The sequence below is a fragment of the Sciurus vulgaris genome, assembly GCF_902686455.1.
Source record: "Sciurus vulgaris genome assembly, chromosome: 12".
In the NCBI taxonomy this organism is placed as follows: Eukaryota; Metazoa; Chordata; class Mammalia; order Rodentia; family Sciuridae; genus Sciurus; species Sciurus vulgaris.
The window spans coordinates 7,457,083-7,482,830 of record NC_136473.1 but is presented as its reverse complement, the minus strand read 5'-3'; the positions used below and the strand labels follow the sequence as shown (position 1 = coordinate 7,482,830).

The window sequence follows — 25,748 nt, the reverse complement described above, 5'->3', positions numbered from 1 at the left end:
TTTAATTCCCTTATAGTGTAGCTAGTGGGGATTTATAATAATGGTGGTTCATCCATCCATCATTGGAAGTAGCTATAGGTAATCAAAACATAGAATTCCAAAATATGAAAGACAAGCATGATGACTCTTTTAAGTGGCTCTAGAAATATAACTCCCTGCCATAGGACTTGGAGGACAGGTAGGCACTACTATGCTAAGAGCTGAAATTAACCAAGGTATACTGGTTGAATAGACTCAAGTTCTAAGAGTCACACCAGACATTTATCAATTCAATTGTTCTCAAGGTGGAGGGATGATTCCTGGTATTTCTCCCTTACTACCTTCCCTGATATCACATGAATCTGATTATTTCTTAATATAACCTTTTCTAGCAGTTATCATTATGTTCCCAATATGCAATACATTGTAAACACATCTATCTATGTGAAGAAAATCTGAATTACATTACAAAAGCACAGAAGAGTCATACACAGGTGTACTTGAAAGGGCTCTAGATGGCAGAAGAACTTGCTGAGCCAGGATCTGTTCTTTAACCACATACAAAGTCAGTGGTTGGTAACCGTGATCAAGAAATAATATTTTAAACTTTTAATATTCTGGCATGCTTGTTGATGTTTTAGAGTTGTAGAGTGTTTTGAGCTTATATATACCTCACTGTTTTATCCATTTAATATTAAGTAAAAATAAAGTTCTAGGAGGTAGCTTTGGTGATGGTGTGGGGGCATTTTTGTTATTTTCTTGAACATGTCACAGTGGATTGCTATAATCTTAGGCATTTTATTCCTCAAGATGTATTTTTGCTTTAAAAACAAAAAAGGTCATACCTCTTTTTCTTTGGCCAAATCTACAATGACTTGTAACAAAACAAAACAGCAAAGTAAATCAAAACTATTTTCTTCTAAGGTTTATTATTTTAGGTAAAATAGTTGAAGACAGACTACAATGATATATTATACAAAAAGACTAGAAAATAATTTAAGAGAGTATTTTAAGCACAGGGTTCTAACACACTTGTAAGTGGATCTGCTTCCTATCTCACAGGGGAAGACTGGTAGCCCCTGTCTATGCCCACCAAGTGGAGACCTTTCTTCACAAAAAGGGCACCTCAGGAATGGTGATCCAAATCTCCCTCTTGCAAAAGAAAGTGTTTCCTTCATCAAAACAACCTAATGACACCAGTAAATCTTTCCACTTCTGCAAATCTTTCCCAGCAGTTTGTTGAAAGTCTATTATATACTAAGTCGGCTATGAGGGATGGCTTTATCAATTTACTTTTTTACTTTAATGGCCATGCTGTGTTACTTCGTATGTCTTGTGATTTTTTGTTGTTGAAAACTTGACATCTGAAGCTTGTGTGGTGACTCTGAAGCAGACACTCCATTAAATGCAAAAACACCATCCACTCAAAAACTTTATAGTATTACAAAGTGATAAAAATTTCCCACACCTCTATATAGTTATCCAGTTTTCAGGAAAGAAACAACCACTTTCATTATTTCCACTGTCCTTTCAGTTACTAGATCATGATTTCAATTTCATGAAACCAACCCATTCTAAACCAAGAAATAAACAGCAGTATTCTAGCCAAACCATGTCAACTGAAAAGGATGCTATCTCCTGTCCTTTTTACCAGCTTTCCTCTTTCCAGAGAGTAAGTGCTTAGGCTTCATATCAAACACATGCCTATCCGCCTCCCCTTTCTTCCCCAAGCGATTCATCTTCTTCTGAGCATTCTTCATCATGGTCTTGGCTTTCTTCACCATCTGTAGAGGTGAACACAACAAAGTTAATTAATGAAAACCAAATAAATTTCCACTGTGGTTTTTAACTACCAGGTGCTAAAAAAAGAACCAGGTCTATTCTATGAAGAGATTCTGGTAAGTTTCATTCGTTCAGGCCCACCACAGTATCTGCAGCAACTCAATAAATATTTAAGAAAACTCAATGAAAATCATATCTAAGACAAGTTTTGTACCTGGAAGAACTGGGGCATTGTAGACCCAGACCATTAAGGTACATCTAAGTCCTTATAAACAACATACTGAAACTGAGGTCCAGGAGAATGTAGTGCTCACATCTGACTGTGAAGAGGGCAAAGCCAATATTAACACCCTAATTTCTAGATGGAACAGCATGATGGAATGAAAAACTCAGGCTTCCCTCATGTAGGCCAGTGTATATACAGACTTTCTCCTGTACCTGAATTCTCAAGATAATGAAACAAAAAAAATTTTGTGTTTATTAAAAAGACATTTCATCAAAAGAGATTGTGGACATTCAACATGCCTTTGTCAAGAAACTAGAAATGATAATGACCCAAGTTATCAATTTGAACAGAAAACATTCCCATAATAAAGTAAACAGGATCACCTGACTATCAACCAAAACAGTCCCCGCCAGGCTGGTTCCTCATATGGGCTTGTTGGGAATGAGGCCCTTGATGCTGGAAGGGGTCATTTCCTAGCACTTCCCTGAATAGCTGGGACCTAAGCTCAGACTGCTGGTTATGTTATGAGACCATGCTTCTGTTCACTCTCCAAAAAAAGAAAAGCATTAAAGAATGGTCCACCAAGGGTGACTGCCAGGAGCATCCAACTGTTTGTTCCCCCGCTCGAGCCCATCTACAGAGGATGCCGGTAAGTTAAAGAATGGAGTGCATAGCTAAATCCCTGCCCGCAGCTCCTGCTCCTCCAAATAACTGTTGGTGTTTGCCCTAGGCCGTTGAGTAACAAATACTTTTCTTACTATTACATACAAGGCTCTTATTTTCTTATTATTACATATCACAGAGACTAACCTTGACATCCCGGAGGCCAGAAACATCACGTGGAGTTCGAGAGCAACTCCGACTCCGGGCTATAGAAGAGGGAGGAACAGATTCTTCCCGCTTTCTCTTCCTAGTAACACTCCGAGATCTTCTTGCCTGGACTGCATAGTGGGCCTAAAATGCACAGAAAACAAATTTTGGTGCTCTGGAGTCCAGCCCTGCTTTCAGACCCAGCATTAATCAAAATTACTACAACAACGGGAAAGGAGTTTTAAGTTAAAGATCTTTAAAATATACATAACACAAATTCACATCATTAGTAGTGAAATATTCTTAATACAAGCTCCTTTGTGCTACAAAACTGATTTTAGTTTTATTTAAAAAGTTAATTCAGAACCTCCCCTTCAAATCTGAACATCAGATTTAGCATCACAACTGATATTTCACACATTAAAAAATTACCTCTCTGGGGTTATCCATACAAACACAAAGAGACAACATAGTCAAAGTTCAACCTTGAAGTTCAAGCAAAGGCATGTAGTCTGCCTAAGAGGGCATGTTCTGCTGTTAGGCCTTAGTCAAGCCACGGCTCTGCCTCATGCTGGGCACAGGACTTTAAAGGAGTCCCTTAACCCTGTTCACCCACAATTACCTGGTCTATAAGATAAGGATAGTGCAACTACCTGGAAAGGCAAGTAGACATGAAGCCTGGCACTGAGAAAGCAACCAAATGTCAGAAGCTATACACAAATATCAGAAAAATTCTCCACACAAGCACATGTGCAGCTAACAGGCACTCTCACACACTTGTATTAAATCTAAATTATCCCAACACTTTTGGAAAAATGGAATACAATGTTCTCCTTGGAGTCTGATAATTCCACTTCTTGGAATTTTTTTTTTTTTTTTTTAAGAAAATAATTCAGAACATAAAGATTCTTTTACATGAAGATATATAAATCCAGCATAATTCATCAGAGCAAAAAAAAAAAAATTAGAATTATTAACAGATAGTATAAGATGTTTTCTAGTCCTTGAGATTCCAGGAAGACAGTTTTTTTAGATCCCGGTTTCTCTCATGTTGAGTTACAATATCTCATATTTGATCATTAAACTGCAACTAATAAGGCACTGCATAGAAACTTCAGTTACCAAAATTAAAGCCACAAAATTATCTATTTTATTCTGACATTCTATTGAAGTTGCTATTTTTCACTGATGCTTATATTTTATATAGCACCTTAAATTCTGAGGTGACAACAAATGAATTTTTAACTGAAAACAATCCAAAAAATCTAAAATAAAAATACACTGCTACTCAATTTAAAATGTGATAAATCGGCCCTAAAATGAAAAAAAAAAAGAAAGAAAAAAGAAAAACTGTTTATACCACAATAAGCTATAGAATATGTGGAATGTGATCATAAATGTATATTTTAAAAAGAAACAGAAAGATGAAAAAACCTCTACACAGAAAAACCTATATATGATATAACTACTAGGTAGGGATTTTTTTCGTTCTAGTTTAATATTTTCCAAATTTTCCATCACCATGAAAGAGGTAGATATGCAAAGGCATTGGGCTCACCTCACTTAACTTATGTTAATAAAACTTTATGAACTTTATGTAACACACAAGCAAACTGCCCATCCTGAAGGATGAGTTTTAATTAAGGACAAGGGAACATGTAAGGTCTTAAATTCTACTTGAGAGGTTAGAGGTAAGAGCTGAGCTCTGAGAACGCCATCTTTCTGCACCGTTAGCCTGGATGCTGAACTAAGTTCCGAAGCATTCCCCAAGAGGGAACAGGAGCAGTGTGGGCTCATCTCTTTAACTGCTAACCCATCACCTCAAACCAGACCCTAAGGTAATAAATCTTCTCACCAGAAACAGAAAACTCCTATTTCTTCTCCCAGTAATTCTAACATCAACTTTGTATCCTCACAAGTGTCCAAGACCTTGGTTTTCTTTATGAACAAAGTTGTAGACAGCCGCATGAATACAATCAAATGCCACATAACAAGACTTTAGTCCATGATAAAAGAGTGGTCCCATAAATTATAATGGAAGAGAGGTGTGGTGGCACATGCCTACAATCCCAGGGACTTGTTAGGTTGAGACAGGAGAATTGCAATTTCAAGGCCAGTCTCAGTAGGTAAGCGAGGCCCTAAGCAACTTAGTGAGACTGTCTCAAAATAAAAAAGAATGGGGATGTTGTTCAGTGATAACACAGTTGCCACAATGTCACATCACTATGTGTTATTAGGTCTGTGGTGATGCTGGTATAAACAAACTACTATGCTGCACATACAATTATATACAAAATACTTGAAAATAATAGAAAGCATGTTACTAGCTTATGCATTACTACTTTTTATTATTTTTTTTAGAGGGCACTCCTACTTATTAAAAAAAGGTTCATTGTGAAATGGTGTGCGGCTATGCTGGCAGCAGCCTCATACAGCTCCCATTTACGGCATCTCTTTATGGCATCATTTTCTCTTGTGCTACTTTGTTCACTGGCTCTAGAAGCAACAGGCTACACCACCCACGTAAGGACACACACTGATGTGCTACTGACCAATCACATGATGACAGATTTCTCAGAATCCATCTACATGGTTGAGCAGCATGACTGTATATAAAACCATCCCTGCACACTTACGTTGTCTTTATTGTCCATGTCAACACCAAGGCTACGCATCTCATTCTCCAAATCTGTCCGCTGAACCTGAAAAGTTAAAAAAAAAAAAAAAAAAAAAAAAAAAAAAATCAAAGGAAAATAGACATCTACTACTAAGGTATGCGTTTACTAGTTCATAATTCTTCTACTCTGTGGTATTCCTAAACAACTACAACAGTAAGGTTAATGTATTTTGACATTAATCCTTCATTCCTGAAGCAGCTACAGAGCAACAGAGGTGAAGGACAATCTTTGTTATAACTGGGGTATTTCAGGTCTAGGAAGCAAAATCTCTGTCTCATCTTCTGCCCTCCTTTCTCCGGTTCCTTTTTCCTCTGAAGGAAGCTATTTCTCTTTCTCAAGGCAGGACAAACTAAAAATACACTCTTCCCCTGCCTTTCTGTCTTGAAGCTGGTCATCAAAAAAATTATCTACTTGTAATTCCAGCAGCTTGGAAGGCCAAAGCAGGAGGATTCCAAGTTCAAAGCCAGCCTCAGCAATTTAGTGAGGCCCAAAGTAACTCAGCAAGACCCTGTTTCTAAATAAAATATAGAAAAGGGCTGGGGAAGTGGCTCAGTGGTTAAGAGCACTCCTGGATTCAATTCTGGGCACCAAAAAAAAAAAAAGAAAAAAGAAAAAAAATGACCTGCCTTGTCTGATAGATGATCATAAAGACCCCTGGAAGGAAGAAAGGCTGCAACAGAAGGCCAAGAATCTAAACAGCCTTTCTGGGTTTCCCTGTTCAGTCTAACCTATGAAAATCCAGAAGGCCAGGGTTTGGAACATGGGGAAGCCTGAGAAGAGTAAATAAGAACCCATTTGTGTGCAGGGAGGAGGGTAGTGTACCCCAACAGCAAGGGCATGGAGACCTTGTGCTTCCAGACCTCATCCTACTTCATCTCTTCAGAATCTGTATCCTTTAAAATATACTTTATAATAAGCAGGTCAATGTGTGTACTTTAAGTGTAGTGTTTTCCTAAGTTCAATGAGCCACAAGTGCAAATTAATCAAAGACAAAATCTTGGGAACCCCAATTTGTAGCTGCCAAGTCAGAAGTTCGGGCAATCCATGAGACAGAACCCTCAACCTATGGGTTTTGACGCTATCTCAAACTAAACAGCATCAGAAGTGAGTTCAATCAGAGCATGCCCAGTGGGTGACTGCAGCAGAACTGACTGCTTGTCGATGGAATGAAAACCACCCCCCACACACACAAACATTCTGGAAATCACAGAAGTGATCTATGTTGTGGGCGTACAACAGGATTAGACAAAAATGGTTTTTCCTCTAAATCTAGGGATCATACCTTTTACAATGGCCTGAGACACATTTCTTTTAGATGTTGTATTTTTGACTCAGGATTACTTGTATGCCCTTGGACAGTTCAATTAAATCCCACGAAAACTAACATTTACTGAGCAATTCCTCTATGTTAAGACACAAGGCATACTTTATGTCCTTTCACTCTTCATAAAAACCCTGGGGATAAGAGAAGGACTGTCATGGTATAGATGAGATAGTGAAGTGGAAGACAGCAACACACCCTGAGATGGATTCAATGTGCCAATATCTTTTTTCCCAGAGATCAATGAGCACCACCAGGAGAAATAAAATATTCCAGTATGTCAGGAACCATCATTTATCACATTTTAAAACATGAATGTCTTTTGAGAGATTTCTATAATGTCAAATTATGTTTCTTCCTCTCCCATTATATTTTAGCTGCCTGCCAGTTGTCTTCTTTCTTTGAGAATTGGTGCTCCCTTACCCAACTTCCTGTGGTCCAGGAGGGTTATTATAGGACCCTGCCATGGCCATAATGCTTGTGTACCCATGGTCTTGGAGGTCACATACAAGATGCAGAAGAGAATGATACCCCAACAAGGTGAAGGTGAGAAATGGGAAGGATTCTGACATTGTCTGATCCATTCATGTCTAAAGAACAACACTATCCATCCTAACCAGTCATAGGAGCCAGAAATCACCTTTTGAGTTTAAGTAAGACTAAGTTAGATTTCTGTAAATTGTAAAAGGTAGTAAGAGTTCTGATTAATACAGAAAATAAAGAACAAAAAAATGTTAATTGATAGCTGTAAAATCGTAAGTTACAATTTTAACTTGGTATAATTACACAAATATTGTATTTATAATTATGCTGAGATTAAAGATGAAAGACACTGAGAAAGGGCACAGTAATCAGAATATAAAAGATCAAGACAAACCACCTTGCAAGTCAAAATAAACCAACGCAACAAAGCATATGCAATTTCACGGTCACAAATGGACTGAAACCTTGTACTTAGTAATGACTTACACAACAATCCAATATACAAAAAAATAGGTCATGCCTCTTTGGAATGACACAAAACTTGCCTTCTTAGCAGTCCGAGGCATCCTGGGTCCCTGTATATCCTTTTCCTTGGATTGTAGAATTCTCAACTTCTTTTTCTCTCTGATTTGTTTTGCCAGCTGTCTGATTTCCACCATTTCCTCATCTTCACTTTCGGATTCGCTATCATACTCCCCAGCAGCTGTTCTTAGCTCTTCTTCTTTTTCTAATTCTTCCAATTTCTTCAAAATTAAGAGTAGTCACAATTAAGCAAAATTAACAACAAAAAACTTCTAAGTAAATAGGGGCAGCAACATGGTCCAGTCACAACTGGGCCCTGATCATGTATAGACCTTATCTCAGAGGAAACAGGTTGTGTGAACAAAACAGACTACATGGACACTCAGTGTTCATGTCAGCACTGTTCTGTGCTGCTGCCTTTTTTTCAGAAAACAACTTCAAGGCTAAAAACGTGCAGAGACCAACTTCCCTCATTCCCCAACATTCCCAGCAGATTCAGGATATAAACTTGTACAATACCCCATTTATCCATTCTACATTCTACTATCATTATAAATAGAACTTCACTGGCTACCAAGTTATTAAGAAAAAAATAAAAATTTAAAAAGTACATGCATACATATTATACTCTAACAAATGAATCTGAACGGAAGCTCAACAGAGAGATATACCCATGTCCTGACCTCAGTGAAAAGTAAAAAAGGAATGAGGCTGGGAGAGGAGGGGCCAGGCCAGATTGGCCAACCTGTCTTGGAAACTGGAAATGACACAAGGGAGATGAATGCACACAGAGGGAACGTTTGAGGGAGTCACATGATTGCTCATATCTGGGAAAGAGAACACAGAATGGAAAGGGAATGAGGCTGTAAAAACAGGGAGGAAATGGCAGGGGAAGTCAGGATGAAAATTAATGAGAGAAGACAAGGATGACATGTAAGTGAACAGTAGGAACAGTAAAGGAGGCTGACATTCAGGTTCATTCTCTGGGCACTCTAACCAGCTCAACTTCTTCAGTGGAATGAGTTTGAGATGGAAGACGTGAAGAGCTTATAGAAAATGAGACTGAAAAATTAAATGAAGAAGGGCATCCAGAAAATAAGTAGTGGAAAATGCAGAAAGCAAATATTTTGTAAGGTGTTTTTTCCAGAGTCTGAGAAAAACAAGATATGAACTAAAGGAAGACAGAGGGTTTTTTGTTTCTCAAAAAGTCAAGGAAATTGTGGACGTTTATATGCTAAGGAAAAGCAAGTATGGAGGAGATCCCAGGAGAAGATGCTGGTGATGGAGCAAAGCTCTTAAAGAACCATGAATCGAGAACAAGCAGAGCACTCTCGGGAGCTAAACCAGATCTCTTGAGACTAGAAGGACAGGTGAGACAGGGACAGAAAACAGGAGATCAGAAGAGTTCACACCCCATGGAACCGAGTTTATTGATAATGCGATGCCACCTGCTGGACTTGCAGAGGGAAATATAGGCAGGAGGTGTGATAAGCAAAAAAGCCTGACACAGAGACAGGATTCAGTGCCGCACCAGTGTTAGCCACACTGACAGCCCGTCATGGCACAGGGTGAAGAGCTCAGGATGTCTCCAGGACCAGGTAGGGCAGAGTAGGCAGAGTCATCAGGGATGGAGGGGTGGTGATGCCTGAGAGAGATAAGAGAGAGAGAGAAAGAGAGAGGGAGGAGGAGGAGGAGGAGGAGGAGGAAGAGGAGGAGGGGGATATACATGAAGAGAATGAAAGGAACAAAGATAGGCAAAATGTGCTTGTTACTTCCAGTAGTCACATTAAAAATGAAATATCAATAATTTAAAAAGTAACAGACCTTCATGATGGCAGGATCAATATAATCAGCTACATTATGGCCTTCCCAGATCTCTGGTATCTTATCATATTTTTCAGATGAATTCATTAAATCCCAGTATTCTAAAGTTAAAAAAAAAAGTTATGCTTATGGTAGTTTCTAATATCTTTAAGTACAATATGCCCCAAGTGCATTATAACTTATGCCAAATCTTATCACTTCACAAAGACAACAGAACATTTAAATTCAACACTGCATAAGTTACTACAAACAAGATCAACCCTGACCAACGACTGTTCAACATACACAATGTGAAAGCTAGAAAAATAAGTCTCATTCGAAAACAAAATGACCTGAAAGGAAGAAATCTCAAAGAGTCCTAAAAGTATATAATTTAGTTTTCAATAAATTAAATTGAAAAATAAAAAGTGGGAAAAAAAAAAACCTGGCAAATATGCTTGGAGACTTCTTTAGTCTTTTCTTGTTTTTCTCAAACACCTCATATATATATAATCAGTATTTAAAGTAACTATTACTTTCTAGCCCTTACTTTGAAGATCCAAAATATAATCATCTCCCATTTCCAGTTCAAGATCTCGTTCCTGCAATGGAAAAAAAAATTATTTTACCTACTAATCCCAAATCAGTTGGTTCCCTCCTTTTCACAATGTCCTCTACATCTTTCAGCACCTTTGGGACTCAACTTCTATTTCAGGTAGGGCAGTTAGACACACCTTACATATTTGGCTTGCTGCAATCTACCATCAATTAAAGAGCTGCAAGAGAGCAGGGGTTTTTGTCCAGGATTCACTGCTGTGTCCTGGAACCTACCAGGGCTGGGTCCTGGGTGTACTCAGCTTGCGTCTCATGACCCAAGCCTCCTTCGAGAGTCGAACATCCCACAAGCTCAATGCTACAAGCCCATCACTGGTGCATTCTGTCCCTCTCCATAAAACAAGCCTGAGTTATAGCAACATACCCTTTTTTTCCTGGGCTCCCCAATTTCCATTCTCTTCCTGCGTGCCACTACTCCTTCTGGGATGAAAGGGGGCCTCTCCTGAGAAGAAGACATTATTGAAAATATTTAAGCGAAGTACCTTGCTGAATGAGAAAAGAAACCTTAAAAAATAAAAAAATAAAAAAAAAAAAATACAAGGAGCAAATTCCCTGTCTGCAGGGGAACTATAAAAACCATACCCAGACCAATTCAAATAAACCATAGAGGTGGGGAGCACTAGGGAATAATATTAACTAAATTATATTGTTATATTGTATGTATGTATGAAAATCTAACAACAAATCCCACCATTATTACAACTGTAGTGCATCAATTAAAATATGTGCAGGAGGGCAGGGGATATAGCTCAGTTGGTAGAGTGCTTGCCTCGCATGCACAAGGTCCTGGGTTCAATCCCCAGCACCACAAAAAAAAAGAAAAAAAGAAAAAAAAAAAAAAATGTGCAGGAAAAAACATTCAGAGGGCATGGGTTTCAAGGCCAGTCTGAGCAAGGAGGCCAGGAGGATTCCACAAACTGATTCTGAAGTTCATTTAGAAAAAGTAAACATCAAAATTATTGAGAAAAATCACCTAAGAAAGCAGGAGAAATAACAGATCAATTAATGAATGAGAAACTTAACACATAAATGCAAGTATGTATAAGAATTCAACAGAAAAATACCAATAATCAGTTCTGAGATAAATGATTATCAATTGAAAACAGAGCAAAAGAAATTCAAGACACAGTGAAAACATGTAGCCAAAAAAGAGGTGAATTAAACAAACAAACATAGGAATATGAAAGAAAAAGTTTTAATGTTTTTAGATGGATGGCAGGCCTTACTGTGCACGACACAAAATCTAGCAGCCATGAAGGAAACATTACGTACATTAATAGTTAAAAAATATGTAATTCCTTGAGGTTAAAAAAGAAGAACACCACAACACCAACAGTGTGTAACAAAAAGAGGAAAAAATATCATATAGAACTTATGAAAAGAATTGGATTTTCTAAAAATTACAAATCAACATGAAGATAACCTGATGAAAAAAGCCAATAAGCAAAAAATAAAGTACAACTGCATTCATCACTGAAGAAATACTTAACAATAAGAAAGCCATCATTATATTATCAAAGTGACAGAAGTTAACACCCAACGTGATATAGGCAGGAAAACATGCATTCTTCAACTGTTAGTGGAATATAAACTAGACAGTGTTTTTGATGGTACAGTCTCAATTTCACACCTCGAAAGTAATGGATTTCTAAAACACACCAGGTCCACGTAAAGGTGTGCCGTGTTTACAATGGCAACAAAATGAAAATTTAGAAAGAAAATATGTCCATCTGCTTAAAAATTTTTAAAAAAATATCCTCTACCAAAAACATTCCTGGAAGGATAAACAAGACTGATGGGTTAACAGTAACTGCATCTGAGAGAGAAGCTGGTTTTACATGGCACTTCACCCTCTTTGCCTCCTCAATGCTTTACCATGTTTGTGAATAACTATTATGAATCAGAAACTGAAGCTTACTTATGAAGTCCATTTATGCATGCATGTAACCAGAACAGCCACCCTGGGAAAAGGCTGTAGCCAGCACCACCACCACAATAACTGTCTCAAAGGTTCCCTCAAAAGGCCACTTTACCTTATCATCTCTCTTGTTTGGTACAGCTAAATGCAATCTGTTCAGCACCTCATTCACTTTATTTCCTTTCATTTTTGTTTCCACTCGGTGAGCCAAAAGCCTATCACAAGCCTAACAAAGTATGAAAACAAAGCAGAATCACAAAGACATATACAACAGCTCCCTGCCATACATTGAAGGAAGAATCAAGAATTGAATGCTGTGTATGTGTATATATATATATATAAATGGAATATTACTCAGCCATAAATAATAATAAAATTATGGCACTTGCAGGCAAATGGATGAAATTGGAGCATATCATGCTAAGTGAGGTAAGCCAATCTCAAAAAACCAAAGGACAAATGATCTTACTGATAAGTGAATGATGTCTCATAATGGGAGGTGGGCAAGATTGAAGGAAGGAGGGACTGTACAGAGGGAAAAGAGGGGTGGGGTGGGGAGGAAAAAATAACAGAAAGAACCAAAAACTATTACCCTATGTAAATGTATGATTACACAAATGGTATGCCTCTACTTCATGTACAGAGAAATAAGATGTATCACATTTGTTTACAACAAAAATAAATTGAAAAAAAGAGAATCAAATGCCCACTCACTGACAAGTTAGTTTGGAACTTCCTAAGAATTTTCTCTCAATAGTTAACTCTGCTGGGGCACGTCGCCCTCTCTAAGAAGAGAGCCAACCAAAAGCAGAATCCTGAAGCAACCCTCCCACGTCTCATACAAGGCCGCACTTCCACCATGGGTATCCCTGTGTAGACAAGTGCCCTCTACCTCCTTATCTAGATGCAATGCTCTTGGCCCAGGACTCGACCAACTTGAGCAACTAATCCCTTCCAGGTAAAAATAGCATGCCAACATAGAAAATAAGACAGCATGTGAAACGGAACAGGAGACTGCCTCTCCAAGCCGTTCCTGCTTTTAAGACTATTTCTTTCATTCTGCATCTAATGATGTTCTATAAAAGGACTTTTTTGCTATGGCCAAGGAAGGTTAAAAGATACAGCAGCCATTTTAACATTTCCGACAGTGGGAACTGTGAGAACATATCCCTCCATGCCCAGTTCTCACATCTACCAATCCAACCACTGTAGATCACAAATATTTGAAGAAAAACTCACATTGAACTAGACATGTAGAGGGTTTTATTTTTTTGCATTATTCTCTAATACAGTATAGCAACTACTTACCTATCATTTACAATGCACTAGGTATCACAGGTAATCTAGAAATCTTCAAAGTGCATGGGTGGATGTACTTAGGTGACAGGAAAATACCATGCCACTCTAAAGCAGATTTTGGCATGCACTGGGCTCGTGGAATCAATCCCTATATACACCCAGGGACAACTGTATCTCTTCCGATCCCATCATTCACCTGAAGGGGGCAAGGCATGAGTGATCCAAGGCCATGTGTATGACCCATCTTATAATATACCACTCCTCAGTGTTAAAAACTCCTAGAAAAAGTATCCCCCTGCAATGACTTTTCTATAACAAAGGAGAGACAACAAAAAGACTGACACCTCAGTTAAGCAAGAACTGACCTCTGTTTTAACTTTAATAACACCTTCCTCAGTCAGGGTGCTGGTCTCTATTACAGGGAATCCTTCGGCCTGCAGGTCTACAAATATTTTCTGTGAACGCAAAGGAAAAATGAGACAAGCAATACTGATTTCTAGTTCCCTATGGAACAAACTGTACTATTATGCAAATGGAGGTTGCAAATGGAGGCTGCTCAACATCTATGATATACTTTTACCCCTAAAGAACAGGCATCTAAAAATGTACATTTTGTCCAGGATTAATAACCATGGAAAATTGTGATTGAATATTGTTGAAAATTTGTTCCGATGGTGATACTTTGGGATTATTTTCTTTAGAGAAATTTCTTGTCACCTTGCTAATATAATAAGTACTTTAAAAAAAGAACAGGCATCTAAATGTTTTCGCCCTATACTCTTTCTTCTGCAAGGGGTTGGAGGTACACCTTGGTGGTACAGTATCAGCTTAGCATGCATGAGGTCCTGGGTTCAATCCCTAGCACCAAAAACAAAAAACAACCTGAGAAAATCAAACCATAGTCAAGTGTAATCCAAAGTTCTACAGAACATTCTGTAAGACCTCACTTTCCAAAACAGAAATTTAGGCAAAATCAAGATTGACTTTATAAAAAATGTTTTCAATGCTATTTTTTGTGGGTTTTGCAGTACTGGGGATTGAACCCAGGGGTGCTCCACCACTGAGCTACATCCCCAGCATTTTTAAATTTTTTATTTTGAGACAGAGCCTCGCTGAATTGCTCAAGCTGGCCTCTACCATGTAATCCTCCTGCAGCCTCCTGAGTAGCTAGGATTACAGGTATGCACAGCACACAGCTCAAAGCAATTTTTTTTTTTTTTTAAATGTGCTTCCACAGTCTGGAAGAATTCCTTAGAAAATAACATATAAAAATGCTTACAAAGGGCTAGGGATATATAGCTCAGTTGGTAGAGTGCTTGCCTTGCATGCACAAGGCTCTGGGTTCAATCCCTGGCACTGCAAAAAAAACTCTATAAGAAGGGGCTTGGTTTGCGTGCCCTCCATCAAATGCCACATTTACATCTAACTGTACATGTGACCATAGTTCAGAGGCAGAAGACCAGCACATGAAGTGAAGCTGCTCATGAACAGGTCTACTTCTTTAGTACAATGCCTAAAGCTGTAGTTTCAGCAAAAACAAGCAGCACCTGACCCTAGAAAAGCTGGTCACTAAGCCTACCTGTATACATGATAACTGTCATGTGTAACTATCATGTAATAACAAACATGTTTAAGGGCCAATAAAGGGTAGGCTGTAAAATAACATTCACTTAAGCAAACAGTAATATTGTGCCAGTGCCTGTTATGCACTAGTTTCCTGATTTTGTGAAAACTTCTGAACAATCAATGATGTAGCATTACCTCCACTTAACAGATAACCGAGCTCCGAAAGGGTTACCTCACTTCCCTACCACATAGCTGGTCAGTAACCAGTGATGTGGGTATTACCCTCTCTGGACAAACTGGGGATCCTAAAGGTCACTTCACTTCTCCATCACAGCTGGCAAGTAACCAATGGTCCAGGAACTACTTCCACTCCAGGTCTCAAAGGGTGACCTCACTTCTTTTTCACACAGCTGTAAGTGTGAAGCTGGGCCTGAGCTTGTCTAACCCCAAAGTCTGAGCATCTGACCACAACTTACTTCTTAAACCTTCCTGATGTTACCTACTGCCCCCAACTCTTCTCCTCCAACCCCTTTAAAACTGAAAAACAGATTAACTAGTATATATAAAGGTTATTTCAAAGACAAATTAATTCTCTGGCATCAGCAGTCACATAATTAATGAATAATTTAAAGAACTTACTGCTGTGTCCTCAGAAAACCAGAATGGTTATTTAAGAAAAGCTAACTAATCCTTTTAATTTGGGTCAATGAAGCATATGCCACAGGACATGGCCAGATAGCATTTATCACTCCAGCCCAGTGGTTCTCACAACTCTAGTGTGTATCAGTCACCTGGAAGGCCTGCTGACCTCAGACTGCTGCCACACCCTGGGCTTCCTGACTCCGTAGCCTGGTATGCCCAGGAATCTTCATTTCTGACAAGTTAGTGGCAGAAGTGATACAGTGCTGCTGGTCCAAGGACCAGTGTGAAAACCATAGTCATACATGTCTCTCAAAGCATTTGTGTACCCCAAAAGCTATTAAAAAGGGCTGCAGAATCAAATTTATTTGAAAAATTATGCTTCATCATATTGCCTACATCCCAGAGAATGTGAGCATACACTATACTCACAGTTCTGCAAAGCCCCACTTTACAAGAGCTTACAGATCCTTGTTCTCCTTCTCTTTATCACTCGTTTCTGAACTCATTTAACCACAGAATCTCTTTTATTAACACCTATGAATACCTATCCTAGTAAGAACTTTATTCTGGAAAATGCTGCCCTGGGATACCTGATTTCTGAGGCCTGGAAGAGATAAAACACACCTCCACGACTTACTTCTTCTAAGTCACCAATCTAAAAGAACAATCCTTTCCTCAGTAATGACATTTTCCAAAGGTTCAGGGTGTCTACCCGTCAAACACACAGATGGTTCCATAGACTCAAAACAGCAGCAATGAAGAAACCTGTTTTAGGTTTTCCTAACGGTTATGCCACTAAACTACTGAGGATATTATCGGGTCTAGTACAGTTAAATTCCTTCTAATTTTAGCTGATAAGAGAACTCGGAATAGTGAATAAAAGTGATTAAAATATTAAGGTGATTTACCTGATCATCTTCAGGAAGTTCAGCTATTCGTTTCACATCACATTTGTTTGCTACAATTATAAGAGGCTAGAAAGCAAGAAAAATAATTATTAATTTCATACTGCAGAATACTGTGGTCCCCCCATCTGTAGAACATTAAATGGAAAATTTCAGAAATAAACAATTAATGAATTTTATACTGTGCACCATTCAATGAAATCCTGTACCATCCCACGCCCTCCCTTCCAGGATGCAAATCATCCCTTTGACTAGTGTCTTCATTCTGTGTATGCTACCAACCAGTCACTTAGAGGTTATCTCTGTTATCAGATCAACTCTTGTGGCATCACGGTGCTTGTGTTCAAATAGCATGTATGGTTCAGTATATCTGTGATCTCAGGCATGGGGGGTCTTGGAACACCTTCCCCACAGATAAGGCAGCACTACTGTGTAAACTGAAATGTGACTGTAAATACCTTATTGATAAAGAGAGGTCTGATATTCTGGAAGAGTTCTAATTGTTCTTTCAGCCCGTGTCCACACTGTTCAGACAAGTCCATGACATATAGAACCGCAGCGCGAAGGTGGGCCAGGGCTGTGATAGCCTGCATCTCAATGGTGTTCCGATCCTCCAAAGGATGATCCAAGATCCCTGGAGTATCTACAACCTAATGACCAGACTTCATTACTCCTAAGTACATTTACTCATAAACTTCTTGTCCAATACAACCCAGGAGTCATTTACACACACCTAAACCAGACCTAACAAAATAAGTAAATGATGAAATAAAGCAATGAAAAAAGAAGACATTCTTTATACATCAAAACAAAAGAGATGTAGGAGACCTTACGGAGCTAAAGAGCTAGCCAAATACCTTGAAAGAAATGACTCCTTTTCATTAGTGACCATAACATATAAAAACTGGAATAACTGGCACACTCTCCCAGGTCGTGAAAATTATTTTGTCATTTATAAAGTCAAATTCAATTGTGGAAATGGACTGTTTCATGCTTTAAATAGTTTATGCTATTACTGGTAACAGAGTTAGGAATAATACAAAGAGTTTCTTTCGGGCAGCACCACTAATGAAATGGAGTTGGGCACAGTGGTGCACCTCTCTCATCCTAGCAGCCTGGGAGTCCAAGGCAGGAGGATCGCGAATTCAGAGTCAGCCTCAGCAATTCCGTGAGACCCTATCTCTAAATAAAATACAAAAAATGATTGCGGATGTGACTCAGGGATTAAGCACCCCTGGGTTCAATCCCTAGTATAAAAACAAAAACAAAACTAACGAAATAAAATCACTAGTGCAGAAACCCACACTGGAAGCTAGTTGCTTCCTCTGAATTATATATAAAATGCCCTTATACATCCCCAGTTTTGGTGATAAAGAAATGTGAAGTTCCTGGTGATGTCAGAATATTTCCCCTACTCTGCAGAATCCTTACTACAGGATGGTGCTCACACAGCAGGTAAATAAATAAACGCACTATGGAATAGAAAAACACTGTAGTTCTTTAGGAATATTAATCCAAAACATTAATCCAAAAACCAAGTCTGCTCTAAGTGTATAGGTAAGATGCTCACCTGCCAACGCAGATACTTATAATCCATGTGCCCAACGAACAGAGACTTGGTGGTAAATGCATAGGGCTGAACATCCACATCTGCTCTTGTCACCTTGAAACAAAATAATCAAAACTTTCACAACCACACAAGTTCCATATCTCATTTCCTCTCAAATAATTCGAGCACAACATACATTATTAGGACTGATTTTTGGTAGGGAAAAACCCACATGACTTCACATGATTAAAATGCACAGGTCAGGAGCTATTAACTTTAGTATTAACTCTGGTTATTTGGTAAGGAACTCTGGTTCCTCAGCCCTGTCTCAGGTGTCAGGGAGGCAGAGGAAAGGCCATCTTTGGAGGAGAGTAGCTCCCCTCACTCTCCCACCACCGGCACCACCCAACAGTGCTCCCTGATGATAGAAATGATCTATGCCTGCACTTTACAAATGGGGCCCACGAGCAGCTTGGTACTAATGAATTCTTGATATCTGGTTCATCTGATTGAGAAACTGATTTTTTCATTTTAATTAGTTTATACAATTTAAAAAGCCACATGTGGCCAGCAGACACTGCACTAGCCCCCAGAGTACTGACTGGTCATGGAACGGTTCAGTATATGCTGACAAGCATTTGACACTTCAGCCATGACCCTGGAGAGTTTTGTTTGTTACCATGTCAGGACAACTTGTAGAAATAAAACCTACTGATCTGCTTTAAAGCAAAGAAGTGTTCTTGGTATCATGTAATTCCTAATGTTTTAGCAATTTTTAAAATATTTTTTTCACTTATTTTTTACTTTTTTTCATTATCTTTTTCTTGACAGTGATAAATTAAAAAAAACAAATTTTTAAATACATGTATATAGGGTAATAATGTCTGTCTCAATCTACTGTCCTTCCCATCCCCACTGGCCCCATCCCTCCCCTCACTCCCCTCTCTACAATCCAAAGTTCTTTCATTCTTCCCTACCCACCATGAACTAACATTTTAAATGCTGTTTCCATTCCTTTTAGGTTCTGCACAATCAGCTAAACTGTTCTGAAGTACCAAATTACTCAATTACTTAAATGGTACACTTATAAATTCACTCAGGTAGACAGACTCAACAACCGACCACTACAATGGACCTCACAGTTGATGTGAAAGATGACACAACGAAGTGACAAATCACCCAAGAAGTAGCTGCAGACCGAGAGAGTCCAGCTCAGTGTCACCTACCACAGGAAGTCCTCTCGCACAACCACTCCCAGGATAAGCTGACAAAACACACCTGTGAAAAGCTTTCCAGCTGCCATCATAAAAGCATTCAAATGTCTAAAATTCCTCAGAAATCGTGAGGTACACACAAGAATTAAAAATGGTTTTTGTTATAGCAATATAAATATAGGTTCAGACAATGAGTTAAAACTTCCCAAGAGAAACCTGGGTGTGCTCAGGTGTGAGCACTCCTGAAGACTAGGGTAGTGTTCACTAAAGCACTAACTGGTCACCTAGAAACATTACCAAGAGCATCCTAAATTCCACCAAGTGACAATACAGTAGCATTTTGTCCTAGTGTAGTCAGATAATCTGCTTTATAATAAAAATATACCTACCTTATTGATGAAGCTGGATTTCCCAACATTTGGGTACCCACACAAAAGCAGAGTCCTTGTATTTGGGTCAATGGTTGGCAAACGGGATAAATGTTGACGCACTATGAAAAGTTTAAATTGAAAAATCAAGAGACTCAAATTTTAAGATTTCATTGAAATGTTCTTTTCAATTTAGCTACTCTACAAGCTCATGGTTATATTAATCTCACTCAAACTTTTATAAATAAATGAAAAAAAGGAAAAATAGGAGAGTAATAGCATGTATGTACATATATGATAGTATTTCCCAAATGTAGATGTACCAAAATTCAAATTTCTAGGCCTACCGACCTGTTATTTTGATTCAGTAAGTCAAAGGTGAGGCCAAAAAACCATGTGGGAGAAGCGTCCAGATGATTTTCATTAAGTGAGGTTAGTGGGACAGCAACATGTCTAGAAGCACGCGTGCTGTCACCTTCTGGCTACCACATGAGCTACTTCCATTTAACTGCCTCATCTGCAACACCAACACGCTGAAGTGGCACCCACTGGCTCCTGCAGAGCCAAGAGATGTGTATGAAAAAATTTTCAAAGCATCCACCCACATATCATAAATCTGGTGGAAAATGATCTACAAAATGCAGTGGAAAGGAGAATAAAACCAAATGAGTCAAAATGACTGTAATATAGAAGTACATGCATGGGAGGTGGTAAGTAACACTTTTCATAAAATTTTTCCAAAATTCAGAAATTGTCCTGTTAAATAAAAGCATTTTTTAAAAATAAAAATTATCAATGATAAAACTGAGTTATTTTACTTTTATAAAAGTATTCTTCAGTATTTTTCCAAGATTCATGTCTATACCTTATCTATTCAACATTAAAAACATATTTTTTTAAATAGTGTGTAGGCATTATAATTCTAGTCACTTTTTCAATTAAAACTAGCCTACTAGAATTTCTCGTAGGTTATTAACACTAGAAAAAAATCATTTGAGGGCTGGGGAGACAGCTCAGTTGGTAGTGTTTGTCTCACAAGCACAAGGCCCTGGGTTAAATCCCCAGCACCACAAAAAAACAAAAAAAAAAAAAAAATTGATCCCATCATCTCTAAAAGAAAAAAAAAAAAAAAAAACAAACACCTCAAGAATAAGTCCTCCACAAGGACCAATCATCCCAATAGAACACGTGGTTATGTGTGCTCATGAAAAACAAGTACCTTGTTCCAAATACTCCAAACTCTGCCTCTGTCGCTTGATAATGGTGCACATGCGCCCGAGGGCAGCACGCTTCAGCTGCTTACAGCGGTAGAGAGAATCGCCGTATTTCATAAGCCGTACATAATCTTTAGCAACACTTAAAAAAATAAAAAATATGTAAGAATTTTCTGTCACTTTTGACAATAACTTAAAAGACACCATAGTAAGAAAATACCTTACTTGTCCACTAGATTTTTGGCTATATTAATCTGTCCTAGAGCCAACTTGTAATGATCCTTGTCATAGAGAATATTCATCAAATCTGCATAAAATGGATGGATATCCTGTAACAAACAAACAAAAACACCAGTTGCTTTGGTTCAATAGTTTCACATCCTTACATGTAAACAACATGTGAAGAACAAGTTCCTTTTCCTCTCTACTCAAACCTGCAGCTTCTCTCCCCAGATCCCTCTCCTGGCCAATGACCCTGTGGATTTAGTCCTCCAAGAACAGAAGCAGCTGGGTGTGGTGATACATGCCTACAATCCCTCATGATTGAGGGGCTGAGGCAGGAGGATCACAAGTTTGAGGCCAGTGTTGGCAGACTATCTTAAAATAAGCTGAGGATAGCTGGGGGTGGTGGTGCACACCTATAATCCTAGTGGCTTGGGAGGCTGAGACAGGAGGATCTCAAGTTCAAATTCAGCCTCAGCAACTCAGCAAGACCCTGTTTCTAAATAAAATATTAAAAAACTGGTGACTGATTTTTGTAAAATGTACTCTTAAAGCATAAACCATGAGGTAAGGAAATTTTCATGCAAATCTTTTTTTTGGGAGAAACTCCAGGTTATATTTCTTATTAAATAATCATCAAATTACTGGTTCAACAAGCAATGTTTCAATTTTCATTTACATCTTACTGTATTAAGATCTATAAATAAATGTACGCAGGTTTTTGTTTTTCAAAAAAAAAAAGGGCTGGGGATATGGCTCAGTGAGGAAACATCCCTGGGTTCAACTCCGGAGGCTGAAGCAGGAAGATAGCAAGTTCAAAGCTTAGTGAGACCCTGTCTCAAAATTTAATAAAAAAAGGGCTGGGGATATACTTCAGTGGTAAAGTGGCTCTGGGTTCAATGCCCAATACTAATAAGTAAATAAATAAATCTGTTTCTATGTGGACTTGCCATTTCTACTTAGATGCCTCACACATCTCCATATAGCATGCACAGCCTGGACTCTGGTCCTCCCCTCCTCAGCTTGGTGACCAGCAACCCTTGCCATCCAAGGTAGTGAACCCCAAAGTCCTCTCCACTCTCTCTCTTTCTCTCTCTCTCTCTCTCAATCCTTTATCTAGTCTATGAGCTTATCCTTTTAGTGCTGCTACTGAATAATCCTGAAGCCAATCACTTCTCAATACCTTCATCACTATCCCAGTTATCTAAGTCACCATGATCTTTCAATCACACATTCTAATCACTGCACTGACCAACTAATGGTCTCTGATTCCCCTACAGGCTAGATATCCTTAAAGAACTATCGGGAGGGTTTTGGTTTACTTAGGGCCTCATTAGATGGGATCTGGTTGAGGAAAATGAAAAACACTAAAAACAAAACAAAAAATAGATTCTGTTCCCAGTTTTGATGCTAACATACTCAGTAAACTCTGGCATATCAATTATTTTCTGTTTCTTTTTCTGTCAAATGACCACACCAAACTGGCTAAATGGTGATTCTCTGAAGGCCCACATTTATATGACCACACAACTCCTAGAATCACTTACATCCAATTTGGGAAAATCTGTTACAATCTGTGAGAGTCTGTCATGGTAATTCTGCTGAGTAAATTTGACTTTTCTCATATAAAAATGTCTAATGCGATGAATTTGGTAATGTTTATGAATCACTGTTGGAGTCTTTCGCTGAGTCTTCGATAATGTCAGGTCAATGAAGTCCTGCAATTAAAGAAAATAAAGACACAATCAACATCTCCTATTCATCCACTTGTTTGAAACCTCCTTAAAATATTAATACCTAACTGTAGTACATATTTTAAACTCCAACATTTATTTTTTCTAACTAACTTTTTAATATATAACTTTGTTCATCTGTATGATTCCTGGTCCTTAAGAAACAATGAATGGCTGCTGAAACAAATTTCACCCCATACCTAAGAATATTTCAAACCACAGTCAGACAACTGAAGCATAAATCTGAAAAACAGAAAAAAAAAAATCCTTCAATTTCCATAGGTATAATTTTGACTTTAAAAACGACATAAAGCTGGGGAGATAGCTCAGTCGGTAGAGTGCTTGCCTTGTAAGCACAAGGCCCTGGGTTCGATCTCCAGCACCAAAAAAAAAAAAAAAAAAAAAAAAAAAACCGACATAAAATAGTGGGTAAATTAAACCTACTATTTGTAATTTTCTATGGGTATGTAAAGTGACTATTTGAGGATATAAAAGATTTTTGCAATGCATTCCCCAGTGCAAACAGTCCCTGCTTCTCTTTAATAAGGAATCTATTCCCCTGCTTCGTCAATCTCACATACCTAGCCATAAAAAAATTACTTGATTTTCCCTGAATGCTTTCATTAATTCAACGATATTGATCATTTCCTACCTGGAATGACACAAATACGTAGGTGCTGAAGATAAATAACAAACAAGACATTGACCCTTCCTTCAAGAAATTCAGGATCCAGTGGATCAAAATACAGTGTGTCAAGTGTTATCAAAAGCACAAATATTCACACCTTCGTTAATACACACTGGATCTTTACTCTTCTCTCCAACAGACTTCCCATTCATAAAGGTTTGTTTAAGTCACTAACTGCATGAAGTTTCCCAACTCTCCTACTGCACAAGTTCTGTACCAAAGCATCTTCTTCTTCATTTTTTTTTTTACAAAATATTTTCTATATTCAGTTGGTTGGATCCAGATGTGGAACCCACAGATACTAAGAGGCCAACTTGTATGTACTATATATTCCTCCATTATAACAATTCTGATATTTACAGTGTGGTTGTAAGTGCTTCTAATCATACCTCTAGATGACTTCCAAAATGGTATCTTATGTATTCTGTACTCACAATTCTTGGCATAAACATCAGTCACTCAATAAATACTACAATGAACTGTGACCCACTTTCCAAATGATTCCCTTTTCACTTCCAATCACCAAAGGATAACTGTGCCATCTTTTCAACATAAGTAAATTCATCTGTTCTCCAGAAATACAGATCTCACTCAAGACAACAGAAATGGAAATTATACTAATATAAAGTTCTCTACCAAGCCTTTATACGAACAAAGTTCATATGATCCAAAGAGCTGTATTTCAGGGCTGGGGAGATAGCTCAGTTGGTAAAGTGCTCGCCTCGCAAGCACAAGGCCCTGAGTTCCATCCCCAGCACCGCAAAAAAAACAAAAACAAAAAAAAACGAAGAGCTGTATTTCAGATCAAACAAAACTGCAAATTCCTTCAATACACTTGAGAGATGAATGAGAAAATATCAGGAGGGCCAAAAATACAAAGAAAATATGATTCCTCTAAACGATTTCTTTCCGAATAGTACAATCTAGAGAGAGATGTACCAGAAGGGTTGTCGGGAAGAAGTGAAAAATGACTAATTCTATGGTATGAGTGTAAAATGCTGGCTTTTGTAAAGCTTTCCAAGGCAAGCTCATTCCACCTTGGGACCTGAAGAAAAGGAAACTGTCTATATTCACAGTGCACCACGTTCAACCACAGCAAATCATCCTCTGAATGGGTTCTGTGCAGTGCCCCAGGGATCGCCCGACAAACACGTGTTTCTTGAAAAGTTCACGGAGAAACCTGACTTAGTCTCAATTCTCAACACTTTCTGGACTGTCTCTTGCTGCACCGAATAACTACACAAGCGTTTCCCAAGTCCAAGAGAAAAAGAACGACTTAAAAACTAAGAAGTGGTAAACCATGACAGCAACGCACCAAGTCCCCCTGGGCGAGGCGGCGGCTCCGCCCAACCCAAGAGTTCCACGCAGGAGCTTCTGCTCCTCACCGAGCGCCACAGGCCTCCTCGCGCACCTCGCGGTCACCACCACCCACCTACCTGGGCAGTCCCCACGGACTCTCGGAGGCACCATGGTCTCCGGGGGACCCCTGGCCTGGGGGTGGAGGACTCGGACTCGGGAGGTGAGGCCGCTGTCTGGGGGTGCCTGATGGCCGGAGGAAGAGGCCTGCCAAGTGAGGCCCTGCACTGGAGGACGACAGGGCACAAGGCGCGCCCCTCTCCCGGCCCCAGGGTTAAAGGTCCCCGGACCCTCCGGACGACCTGGCCAAGGAAAGGAGAGAGAGACTGGGAGCCCTCCCCTCAGCCCCTACCTTGGCGGACGGCACCACCGTAATCTTCTTGAAGTTATAGTGCGCCATGCTGACCGCGGGTTGCACGAGGAGACCCGGCGAGGCAGACCCGACTTCCGCCGTCGGGGGCAGGCGGGACTTCCGCCATCACCTGCGCACTGCATTTCCACCGCCGGCCCTGAAGTGGCGTCACTTCCGGAGTCTCCGCCTGGCGCCGTCCGCGTGCCCCACGGCGCCCTAGGATCTCACAGCGCCCCCGCGCGACCCGGAGGTACGCCGCCGAGGGGTGGGGGCCAGTAGAGCTGGGGGCGGCGGGGGACAGCACCGTCGGATTTGAGGGGTCAAAGGGGTTAGCTCCTTGCCAGGTAAGGAGGGGCCCCGGACTTCCACCCTGAACCCCGCTTTGGGTGCCGCCGCGGTCGGGGTTGTCTGACTCGGTTCAGGAGGCGGCGGCGCGGACTTGGCGCCGCGCGGTGTCCCTGTCGGCCTGGCGAGCTGGAGCTGGAGAGGCCCTGCCCGGCCCG

General features: G+C 39.4%; 1 protein-coding gene across 1 annotated transcript; it reads right to left on the bottom strand.

The window, feature by feature from the left end:
• Window positions 1-900: 900 nt before the first annotated feature.
• Window positions 901-25,402, bottom strand: GTPBP4 (GTP binding protein 4). Its single transcript, XM_079107810.1, has 17 exons — window positions 25,246-25,402; window positions 22,664-22,834; window positions 21,120-21,223; window positions 20,900-21,036; window positions 19,702-19,802; window positions 18,120-18,212; window positions 17,008-17,199; window positions 16,553-16,618; window positions 13,802-13,891; window positions 12,253-12,363; window positions 10,584-10,661; window positions 10,155-10,206; window positions 9,626-9,726; window positions 7,825-8,022; window positions 5,434-5,499; window positions 2,798-2,941; window positions 901-1,763 (listed from the first exon to the last, which is right to left on the bottom strand). Exons 1-17 carry the CDS (start codon window positions 25,291-25,293, stop codon window positions 1,611-1,613), a joined length of 1,905 nt encoding a protein of 634 aa, XP_078963936.1. The 5' UTR covers window positions 25,294-25,402; the 3' UTR covers window positions 901-1,610.
• Window positions 25,403-25,748: the final 346 nt, after the last annotated feature.